The sequence below is a fragment of the Stenella coeruleoalba genome, assembly GCF_951394435.1.
Source record: "Stenella coeruleoalba genome assembly, chromosome: 6".
NCBI lineage: Eukaryota > Metazoa > Chordata > Mammalia > Artiodactyla > Delphinidae > Stenella > Stenella coeruleoalba.
Window position 1 is genome coordinate 112,720,919 of NC_137151.1, and position 12,612 is coordinate 112,733,530.

General features: G+C 39.3%; 1 protein-coding gene across 2 annotated transcripts in view; it reads right to left on the reverse strand.

Annotated features, from left to right (window-relative positions):
* The window catches only part of FARSB (phenylalanyl-tRNA synthetase subunit beta), a 67,897-nt gene that overhangs the window by 12,920 nt on the left and 42,365 nt on the right, over positions 1–12,612 (reverse strand). For both annotated transcript variants that reach the window (XM_079923722.1, XM_079923723.1), the window contains exon 16: positions 9,971–10,126. In XM_079923722.1, coding sequence (XP_079779848.1) covers positions 9,971–10,126 — 156 coding nt within the window. The remainder of the gene's footprint in view (positions 1–9,970; positions 10,127–12,612) is intronic.

Genomic DNA, 12,612 nt, shown 5'->3' on the forward strand with positions numbered 1-12,612 from the left:
CCGAGGGGGCAGAGACTGAGAGTGAGTGATGGGCAGGGCAGACACGCAGGGGACAAGATGGAGTTTAGTTACCAACAGGAGCAATGAGCAACTAAGTGAATAAATTATGAATCATGGGAACCAGGTTTCTCACTGTTGGAGGAGTGAGGTACAAATACAGAAGGGGAGAAAACTGGAATGAACCCTAAGGTGTTGGACTGGAATGGAGGTATTGCTGTGGGCTTATGGTCTTTAAAATATGTATAGATATAGGAGTAAGTTAGTATATGTATGTGTCTGTGTGCAACTAGAACCCTACATTTGGACTTGTAGACACCATTCCCCACTAAAAGGAACCAGGATGGAGAAATGGGACAATGGAAAGATCAAGATAAGCCTTGAATATCTTCTTGTGCCCAAAGCAAGAGAGTGCTAATAATAATAAAGAATAACAGGAACATGTTAAAAGGATACAGAAGCCAGCCTGAAGGGACTCCCACTGGCCAAAGTGAGGACGTGAGAATCAGAGTAATGGATTAAGATACACTGAATAAAACAGGAAATAATGAATCCATACTAAGATATATAAACAAATAGGAGGATTGATTAGGAACAGAACATTTACATAATTTCAAAGTTCCTCCCCACAAAATGTTTATTGATGATAATGGAGAAAGGAGTACCTTGACAGTAAAGAAGCCTAGGAGACGCTAGTTTGATCAGGTGATTAAGTGAACATTATCAGCGATAAGTGGAAATCGGGTGCCACTGATAGGATGCATTGAGAAGAGAGCGTTACTTCTGCAACATTCCTCCAAAGTTGCCTAACTTGAATCTAGAAAACCCCAAACTGAGGAGCACACTACAAAATAACTGGCCTATAATCTCCAAAAGTGCCAGGGTCATGAAAGTCAAGGAGAGACTATTCTAGAACTTTCCAAAAGGAGGCCAATGAGACATGACAGCTAAAGGCAATAAGTGATTCTTTGATATAAAGGATAACTGATAAAACTTGCCCAGGGTAAAAGGATTAGATGGGGTCAACATTAACGTGAATAATATTTTCCTGGTTTTGACGATTATATTTTGGTTATGTAGGACAGTGTCCTTATTTGTAAGAAATACACACTAATGTATTAAGGGGTACAGGTTGGCAATTTATTCTCAAACAGTTCAGGAAAGTTTTTTGTCCTGCACCTGTTTTAATAAGCTTGTAACTGTTTCAAACTTTTAAAGTTAATAAAATGGGGTTTACATTGTAGGTGTTTCTTCCATCAATTCTCAAAAAAAAGGGGAGGGGGTAAAAATTATTGCCCTCGTCCTACACCTTTAAAGAAAAGGAAATACTAAATGTGAATACCTCAAGGGGAAAAGCACATTTTTCAGATAGAAGCACTTATTTATCAAACCTACCTAGAAATGTATTCAATATGTGTACCTCTTTTTCTCTCCACCCATCATACTTTTAATCCTTCTGGATTAAAGCTGAATTGAATGTTTAGAGGGTTAATATTTAGTGTACCAGAACACATCGTTCTCTAGAAATTCAGAGGAGAGTGGTAGGTGCAGCGCACCAGTGTGCCAAAATCAGGGTGCTGCCAACGTGTAAAGCTGCTCCTCCCTGAGGAAAACCAAACTTACATATGTAAGATCAGAATTGAGTAGTGCATTCAGACAATAACACAAAGCTACAGTAAAGAAAACAGCGTGGTGATGGCACAAAAACAGACATATGGATCAATGGAACAGCACAGAGACCCCAGAAATAAACTCACACACCTACGGTCAATTAATCTTTAATAAAGGAGGCAAGGGCTTCCCTGGTGGCACAGTGGTTGAAAGTCTGCCTGCTGATGCAGGGGACGCGGGTTCGTGCCCCGGTCCAGGAAGATCCCACATGCCGCTGAGCGGCTGGGCCCGTGAGCCATGGCCACTGAGCCTGCGCATCCGGAGCCTGTGCTCCGCAACGGGAGAGGCCACAGCAGTGAGAGGCCCGCATACCGCAAAAATAAATAAATAAACAAACAAACAAATAAATAAAGGAGGCAAAAACATACAATGGAGAAAAGACAGTCTCTTCAATAAGTGACACTGAGAAAACTGGATAGCTACGTTAAAACAATTAAATTAGAACACTCTCTAACACCATAGACAAAAATAAACTCAAAATGGATTAAAGACCTAAATGTAAGACTGGATACTATAAAACTCCTAGAGGAAAACATAGGCAGAACACTCTGACATAAATCCCAGCAGTATTTTTTGGATCCATCTCCTAGAGTAATGGAAACAAAAGCAAAAATAAACAAATGGGACCTAATCGAACTTAGAAGCCTTTGCACAGCAAAGGAAACCACAGACAAAATGAAAAGACAACCTATGGACTGGGAGAAAATATTTGCAAACAATGCGACTGACAAGGGATTAATTTCCAATATATACAAAAAGCTCATGCAACTCAATAACAACAAAAACAAAAAAAATGAATAACCCAAACAAAAAGTGGGCAGAAGACCCAAACAGACACTTCTCCAAAAAAGACATACAGATGGCCGACAGGCACATGAAAAGATGCTCAATATTGCTAATTAGCAGAGAAATGCAAATCAAAACTACAATGAGGCATCACCTCACACCGGTCAGAATGGCCATCATCAAAAAGTCTACAAATGGGGCTTCCCTGGTGGCGCAGTGGTTGAGAGTCCGCCTGCTGATGTGGGGGACACGGGTTCGTGCCCCGGTCCGGGAGGATCCCACATGCCGCAGAGCGGCTGGGCCCGTGGGTCATGGCCGCTGGGCCTGCGCAACCAGAGCCTGTGCTCCACAACGGGAGAGGCCACAACAGTGAGAGGCCCGCGTACCGCAGAAAAAAAAAAAAGTCTACAAATAATAAATGTTGGAGAGAGTGTGTAGAAAAGGGAACCCTCCTACACTGTTATACTGTGGGAATATAAATTGGTGCAGCCACTATGGAAAACAGTATGGAGGTTTCTTAAAAAACTAAAAATAGAATTACCACATAATCCAGCAATCCCACTCCTAGGCATATATCCAGAAAAGATGAAAGCTCTAATTTGAAAAGATACATGCACCCCAATGTTCACAGCAGCACTATTTACAATAGCCAAGACATGGAAGCAACCTACATGTCCATCAACAGATGAATGGATAAAGAAGATGTGACATATAAATTCAGTGGAATACTGCTCAGCCATGAAAAGAATGAAATAATGCCATTTGCAGCAACACGGATGGACCTAAAGAACACTAAGGGCTTCCCTGGTGGCGCAGTGGTTGGGAGTCCGCCTGCCGATGCAGGGGATGCGGGTTCGTGCCCTGGTCCGGGAAGATCCCACATGCCGCGGAGTGGCTGGGCCCGTGAGCCACGGCCGCTGAGCCTGCGCGTCCGGAGCCTGTGCTCCGCAACGGGAGAGGCCACAACAGTGAGGCCCGCATACCGCAAAAAAAAAAAAAAATAAAGAGATGCATGCTACTATATATAAAATAGACAAACAACAAGGATTAACTGTATAGCACGGGGAACTATATTCAGTATCTTGTAATAAACTATAATGGAAAAGAATCGGGGGAAATAAACCTGAGCAGTACAAATCACCCTAAAAATCCTCTCAACTTTCAGGATTTGGGTCCTTGAAACTGGAAATGAACTTCTTTTGCATCTCTTTTTATTTGGGCCATAGCCTTTTCTGTAGAATAGTGGAAGCCAATGTCTAGTTTGGAAGGAGGAAAAAAAGGAGTACAAGGTGTTAAATAAAAATACCTTACTCTCTCTCTTTTACCCAGCACATACAGTTAAATTGAAACAACTCCAAAGTATGCATTAAGTCACAGCATGCATTCTCAAAGCGGAATGAAAACTGGTTCTTGGCTGGGGAGAGGGGGTATGAAAAAAATCTTATATTACAGTGGTTTGGAGCCCTCCAAAGATGAGCCCTACTTAACAAAACTGTACTCCTTAGTGTTCAGTTCGTCTCACTGGGTTGTCTTGGGCTTCACAGGAGCAGCACTGAAATGGAAAACATAGCAAATGTATGCAAGATCAGTGCTCCACAACTATGGTGACAGATAGCTCTGATCCGGTGACTGGAAGACTTTGTATCAAGCGCTCAATTGCAAGGTCATGTTAAGAGTGACCTGCATGTGCCAGGAATCACCATTGGCTGCCTTGTGGACTCTGTTTATGTGTGCTCTTGAGAGCTTCCCTGCATAGTTCAGGCTTTGAGAATTAAATAAAAAGTTTCTAATTTAAAAAGTTATTATTCAACACATCATTAACTACATCAAGTGCTGGAAAGAAAAATCATCAGCAATATCTGACTACCAGCTAATTAAAAGTTATCTTCTCTTATCAAGGAAAAGTGAAATTCACTAAAAATGACTTTTTAAGAAATCAATTTTTCAATTGTTTTACTTTTGCTGGAAAAGTGGGTTTTGAACGGTTTTTAAAAATTTTTGGTTACAGTTATATATTTAAATTGCCAATTGGCATATATAATGATGCACTACAATTTATATAAGTATGTAACATTAAAAGCTATGCAGTAGATACAAAGTTAAATGTTAGTAGTTTTTTGATTTAACTCTCTCTGTTTTTTTTCTGTCTGCACCACTAGGCTTGCAGGATCTCAGTTCCTCGACCAGGGACTGAACTTGGGCCACAGCAGTGAAAGTCTGGAATCCTAACCACTAGGCCACCAGAACTCCCTAATTTAACTCTTAACTTAAAAATGTTTACTTATTCTTAACCCTGAATTGAATTTTAAAAATAAGGTTTATACTTTTTATGTATAAAGCAAAGCTATACATATAGTACATAATAAATATGCAGTATACCAGTGGTATTAACATTTTATGGAGGGGCAATTAGGAAAAAAGTCTAAAACGTTCCTTAAGGGAGAGATAATAAAAAGAAGTTGAGGGGCTTCCCTGGTGGCGCAGTGGTTGAGAGTCCGCCTGCCGAGGCAGGGGACGCGGGTTCATGCCCCGGTCCGGGAAGATCCCACATGCCGCGGAGCGGCTGGGCCCGTGAGCCATGGCCGCTGAGCCTGCGCGTCCAGAGCCTGTGCTCCGCAACGGGAGAGGCCACAACAGTAAGAGGGACGCGTACTGCAAAAAAAAAAAAAAAAAAAAGTTGAGAAATACTGTGTTCCAAGACCTATCAGATGGGAATGTGAGCTAAGTCATTCAAGTGGGACGTGCTGTGGAACACGCACTCCAACACTGAGTACTGAAACGTCAAGTGGGTACCAAGGCACACCAAAAGCACGAGGTGGTGAGCATGAGTGGAGAGAACTTTGCCTCATACATATAAGAGAGAGTGAGGCAAGGAAATAAAACACATCGAGAACAACACGGGGCTACGCGAATCGTGATAGCTGCTGAGGCTTTAACGGGCACTGTGGCCCCATGTCATCCCGCTGTTTTGACGTGTGGTGATCACTGCAGATGTGTTTAATATTGCTCTTAATAAAGCCTTCAAAGAAGGTAACAAAAATTGTAGTATTTGAAAGCTTGCCTCAAACACCGAAAAAAACCAGAGAATCAGAGGATTAAGGACATTTTTTACACAGAGTAATAAGGTCAGAAGCTTATTAACTTCCAAACTTTTTTTCTTTTCAATGTGGTGCCTTAACAGAGTCATGTCTTTGCTGATGGTAACTAAAAATGTGGAGACACTATACAGATCCCCCTTTTTTCCAGCCTAGACTTTTTGTGTAAATCAGACCATAAACGGCTCCTTTACTCCAGCAAGCTGTTCAATACATGTTCTTCTCATATATTTCCAAGCTCATGTTACACTAAAAACCAGTGTGAAGGCCGGGGAGACATCACAATTTCACCCGTACTTTTTAGCATCTGAAATCTTTCACAGGTGTCCTGAAAGAGGAAAAAGGTCATGACCTACAGGTCAAGTCAATGATCATTAGGTGATGCTGTAACAGAAGGCATCTAAATAACCTCTGTGGGTACATATGGTGCAGGATTAAATGTGCCTATTACTTACAAGGTTATTTTTCATTTCACAAAATGAATTCTGAGCAGCATGAAAATTAGAATTGTCAAAACTAGAAGTACTAAAACTTCTGTTTTTCCATCAGGAATCTTGTCTCAGGTTAAACTGACATTTTCCATAGATTTGTGAATAAACAAAACTGAAATAGTAACAAATTCAAGGGGAAAAAATACACACTCAAGTCAGTGCAGCCAATCGCACACAAAGCCTACTACCTTCCCTAAGAAATTATTTTCGCCACTGATTTGCCCAGGAACCACATAACTGTTCTAAACACAAAAATGCTGCAAATTTTCCTTGCCCAGAAGTGGTTTTGAAAAGGATAAATGCATTTTAACATACATAATTTAGTTTGCAACAAACCACAAAAACAAAGGGGAAGAAGTCTGAAAAAAAGCGCATACATATGCTGTAATGATCCGATCAAATGCCACTAAAACATGATGAGTTGCTCCAAGTGCTCAAAACGCTCTACAGTCTGTTAAAAAGTTAAAGGTTCTTCTTTCTTTTTTCTACTCAACGACTGCCCTTATTCTATCAGCAGTTTGGCATTCTAGCTCACCTTGTGTTCTTAACTGCAAGGGCGCTCAGCAAATAAAAACCCTGTGAGACTAAGTGACCATGGCTTCTAATTGTGGCTGCAGTCACAGGACTTGGGAGTGCTTCTCAGAGATCCACAGGCTGCAGAGGGCTGCTGTCTGCATGAGAAGCCAGGTTACATGCCAATGTCAACAGAACTCCCTGAGATCAATGTGATGATCAATGAGATGAGTTTCCAGGTTTCTCTCACAGTGGACAGGGCCAAGTTTCTCAAAAGGGAATCAAGTTCTGTTCCACTCTCTACCACCAAACAAAGCGGCACAAAAGGAAGTCAGTGGTGTTCATTAGAAAGGACAGAGAGAGATTAGGTATATCTGCCAATGAACTGACATTAGCAAGACTCTCTGGTGAACAGACTTAGCTCAATTATAATGGCAAAGCCACCACGGACTTTTAATTATTAAAAGGTAAACCATATGCCAGAGTAATAGAAGACAACTCAGTAATTAAGAATGGCAGGAAATGGTAGCTCTTAATCTGTTTCTTCTTGACTTTTTTGATACTCTGAAGATCTTTTCTTGAAGCAGAAAAAGCTTTATGCAAAATAACAATAAATCTGAGGAAACGATGTAACTAAACACGTCCCAGCAACCAAATTCCTGTGTAGGGATTTACTTAGGAGATATATATATATATATATATATATATATACACACACACATATTATATATTAAATTTTAGATGAAGAACTTATACCAACTTTACTGCTGACTTATTTTGACAAGCCACTTCTTTAGGTCTTGCTTTCTTTAACCATTTAAAAAAAAGGTAATCATATTTGTCATTATGTAATCAAAACAGATAATTAAAATATAACATTACAATATTCTATTATGAGAGCCAAAGTAAATTCAAAAGTAAACACAAGATGGCCTCTGTCCTCATACAAAATCAAACACCAGTAACAATTTGGCCTAAAAAACTGAACATGAAGACCTACAACCACATCGTAAGTGGTTACAGTTTATGAATGTATTTTCTAATTTGAAAACACACACACCCACCCACACACAGACACGCACACACACACTCCAAGCCAAAATGGTAGACATTTACATATTAGGGAAATTAAGTACTAAGTATTATATTGTTTTGGTGCTAAAATATAAAAGGATTAAAATTATAATATCATAGGTTTAGAATGATGAAAATAGAACTTAAAAAAAAGATCAACACATATGAGCTGTATCATAAAAGGTTCCGAGTGGCACAAAAGGTTCCAAGTGGAACTTTTCCAAATGCTGAATGCTGCAGCTTCTACCTTCATAAAGTTTCTTCAATCAGTCTTCTCCTCGGTATAGCCTTGGCCAACATTCAAAGTCAAGCCCTTATTCTCACTATAACACCTTTCAACCATTCTCTTCCCCTCTACTCTCCATGCCGCCCAACCTACATAATGCTGCCAGATTAATTCCTTCGAAGTACAGATCTAATCACATAACTCACTTAAGGGAAAAAAAAAAAGCAGCAGCAGCAGCTTCAATATTTTCCAGCTAATTAGCTACAACTCCTTATTCTAGCACTCAGGACTCTAAATGTAGTCCCAAGCTTCTTCCTCACCCTGTACAAACCAAACTGCACTAGGCTATGTTTCCCATCATTTTTTGCCTTTGCTCTGGTGGTCTGCCTTGCTTCCCGTCTCCCACCTATTCCTTCGAAGGCCTATGTCACTTTCCAGAAACTCACTAACGCTTTCTCATATGCTCTTAAGAAACCGCACCACCTCCCTCTTTGGAAACTTCAAGGCACTCGTCTTAGCAGCTTATTGTGAAAGCTGGTATGCAGTGGTCATTCCCCCTGTAGGTTCCTTGACAGCAGGATCTGTGTCCTACTTATTCTGTCTTCTTGAAGCCTGTCTCATGACAGGGGAACTTAGAGGCTTCTGAGAAATATGTCTAAGGAACTTACTGAGGCAGAAGAGTCATTATATTAAGACACTGGTTTATGGCTTATAGAGACATCATTAATATAAAAGTTACATATAAAAGTATCATATCCATAACAAATTATGCTCCAATTTACCATTTCAGCTCTCTGCAACCTTTCCAGTAAGAAAAAAAATTATATCTCATATATATGACATAATCTGTTTCAGGAAACAGATTTTTATTCAGCTAATCTCTATATGAAGTAAAATTTCTGAGAAAAGACTCTGTATAGAAGGTTAAAAAAAATGTGTCACATCAGCTTTCAGGCTGCCATTAACTTGGATGACCAGATCTTAAAGCAGAAATTCTAGAACAGTCAACTGGTGAATGAGTAATGTAAAGCCACTATAAAGACAGGCAACTTGGTCTTGTGGAAAGAACAGTGGGAGGCAGGCGCCCTGGGGTCCCCATGTGTGACCCAGCCCAACTCACTTGGCTTGCCTATCCTTGGCTTCTTCACTTGTCAAATCAGGGAACTGGACTTGATGAACTCTAAGACCCAGTTCCAACACTCTAAAATTCTATAAGCATCACACATATCTTCACTGAATGATTACTAATGAGAGATGTGGTAGAAAATGATAACTCCCTGCAATATTTAATCTTTCAATTTTATAAAAAAAAAGATAACTCCACAAATCTTCAACCTAAAAAGGCCATATATTTAGGGTTACTGCATTTTCAAAGAACTTTTCAAATTAAAAAAAAATTGAAACAATAATAAAAAACCATCTCTGAGGACTAAGAAAAATACAACTAGGGGAAAACAAAAATATGTCCCCCCAAACCTCACACCAGTATAAGTACTGCTAAATAACACTTTGAAAAAAGTGAATGTTCCAATAGAAATTTAAGATGCCAGATAAAGTTATAAAATTGTCAGGTAAACAGTGGAAATAAAGTGGTAAAATGTTTCTTTCAAGTTGTCTGTGGATCTCTTATCTAATACTGATTCAAGCTATAGGGATATGAAAAGCAAAAATTTCAGGATTCCTCAGACAACAAGAAACTAGCATTTTAGGAGTATATATACAATTTAGTTAGCCTAACTTCCAATGTCTCTCTTTTTTCCTCTTTTGCCTTAAAGGCTTCAGGCAGGAGGCTCTGAGCACAAGTCATGAGTTCTGGTTCTCTCAGCTTGCAGTTTGGATTGTGGGTTGACCACGACTTGATGGTGCCAGTAACTAGGGGTTACCAGCACTCAGCTGGAACAAAAGTATAATCTGTGGCACTACAAGAGCTCTGAAAAGCATGTTCTCAAAATACTGGAGGGAAAAAGGATATTTCTAGAAAATACTGACAATTAATTGATATGAAGCTCTCTCTCCCACCTCCCCCCTAAATCAAAACCAAAAACACTTTATCACAAATAGGGCTTCGCCTCTTCATTACGGGATCACTGACTCTTGACTCAGCTCATCTGTCTCACCTTCTGATGCTTTGATCACATATCCTCCCTTCTTTTCGCCAGGAGGCACATCAAGTAGCTGCATGAGTCTGTCCAGAAGCCCATGGATTATCTCGAACCCAGGATTCTTGTTGTAATAAACAGCACAGAGATGCCTGTAGTTTCTTGCACCTACATCTGAAAAAAAATAAAAGAATTGGTCACAAGCCTACACTGACCATCACTTAAGAAGCCGATTTACCCCAAAACATAAACTCAAGCAAAATCAACAAAAAAGGAAACCAATTAGGAAACATAGAACCAATCAAACTCAGAAAGACAAGATAAGATGGTTTTTCAACCATTAAATTCCCTGAGGTGTTTTTACTTGGGGGAGATGCGGAAAGCCCTCAATGCTGGCCCAGGAACAGTAAGGCTTCACTGTGGTACGAATTGGTAAAGAATTTAGCAACATTTTTCAGAACCTTAAAATTTCATACGCTTTTATTTACAATACTATCCAAAAGAAATAATTCTAAATACAAGAATGGATTCATGTAGAGAGATATTACTTCTACACAAAGCATTACTTCCAATAGTGAAAATTAGAAACAACCCAAATTGGGAAATGGCCACATAAAGTACAGCACAATCACTCAGCAGAATACTACGCAGCCAAAAGGCATCTTTATGAAGATTTATCATAACAGAGCTAGAATACTTACGGTAGTAAACAAAACAAAAAAAGGAGGCCGCAAAGTTCAAAAAGAGTAAAAACTAAATTATATTATCTAAAGAATATACACAGGTTGGACAACTATGAAGCAAAGAAGCGAATGACTATCACAAAAGTTAGGATAGTGATTGCTCTAGGTAAAGGGAAGGTAGTTTTGATGGGGAAGGGTCTTAACTTGGATGGTTACACTAGTGTTTGCTTTATAATCTTTTTAAACTGTTTATGTCATACATACACATCAGAATTAAAACATGAAAAAAAAAAGCAATTTATGAAGAATCACAGCTATGTAAATATAACCACAAGCCAAAAAACTCCACGCACAGGAAAAAGAATGTAAAGAAATATACCTGAATGTTAATAGAGGTTCTGTTTGGGCAGGAATTTTTTTTTCCCCATTTTTCCTTGATTAGTATATTTTTTCTACTTTGAAAATCAGGACAAACTTACACAATGTAATATTTTTTAAAAATAACTGCAATAATCCAAGTGAACTCTAATAGGTGACTAGATAAACTGGTTCACCCATACAATGGAATACTACTCAGCAATAAGGGAGACTTGATAACTTAGAGGAATCTCAAGGACATGAAGCTGAATGAAAGAAGCCAGTCTTAAAAGGCAATATAAGTGGACAATATAAGTCCATTTATATGACATTCTGGAAAAAGCAAAAGTATACCAACAGAGAACAAGATAGCGGTCGTCCGGGGTTAGATGTCGGGGAAAAAATGTGAGAACGTGGGACATGTGGGTTTTGGGGGTGACAGAACTGTTCTGTATCCGCAGTGATGGTTACAAAAATTTAAAACTCATTTTTTTTTTAAACATCCTTATTGGAGTATAATTGCTTTACCATGTTGTTAGTTTCTGCTGTATAACAAAGTGAATCAGCTATACATATACATATATCCCCATATCCCCTCCCTCTTGTGTCTCCCTCCCACCACCCTCCCTATCCCACCCCTCTAGGTGGTCACAAAGCACCGAGCTGATCTCCCTGTGCTATGCCGCTGCTTCACTGAGCTGATCTCCCTGTGCTATGCCGCTGCTTCCCACTAGCTATCTATTTTACATTTGGGAGTGCATATATGTCCCTGCCACTCTCTCACTTCGTCCCAGCTTCCCCTTCCCCCTCCCCGGGTCCTCAAGTCCATTCTCTACGTCTGCATCTTTATTCCTGTCCTGCCCCTAGGTTAGTCAGAACCATTTTTTTTTTTTGAGATTCCATATACATGTGTCAGCATACAGTATTTGTTTTTCTCTTTCTGACTTACTTCACTCTGTATGACAGACTCTCAGTCCATCCACCTCACTACAAATAACTCAATTTCGTTCCTTTTTATGGCTGAGTAATATTCCATTGTATATATGTGCCACATCTTCTTTAACCATTCATCTGTCGATGGACATTTAGGTTGCTTCCATGTCCTGCCTATTGTAAACAGTGCTGCAATGAACATATTGGTACATGACTCTTTTTGAATTATGGTTTTCTCAGGGTATATGCCCAGTAGTGGGACTGCTGGGTCTTACGGTAGTTCTATTTTTAGCAAAACTCATTTTTAAAGAAAGATATGCATAGCATATAAAGACAGACTCAAATTCAGTGGTTAACTTTTTAACAGGCAGATACACTTGTGGCCCCTTAATAAATTCTGGAGGAGACCACTGCTCTACACAAACAGTGAATGAATGTTGGCTTCGTTTTGCCTTTCAAATCAGGAAAAGAGAAAGAACAAACTAATGTCTATCTGGGAGAACAAACTGAAAATAAAAAGCTGCTTCATATTAGCATGTACTGAGCAAAAGTTCTTCCACAGACTTATTCCCATACTATAATTTGCACAAAATATAGAATGTCTTTTGCCTTCCAGATATCCAGATAAACAAATGAGTATTTTAAAACACTGTACTTTACTGCTAGTAATATAAAAGTTAGCCAATA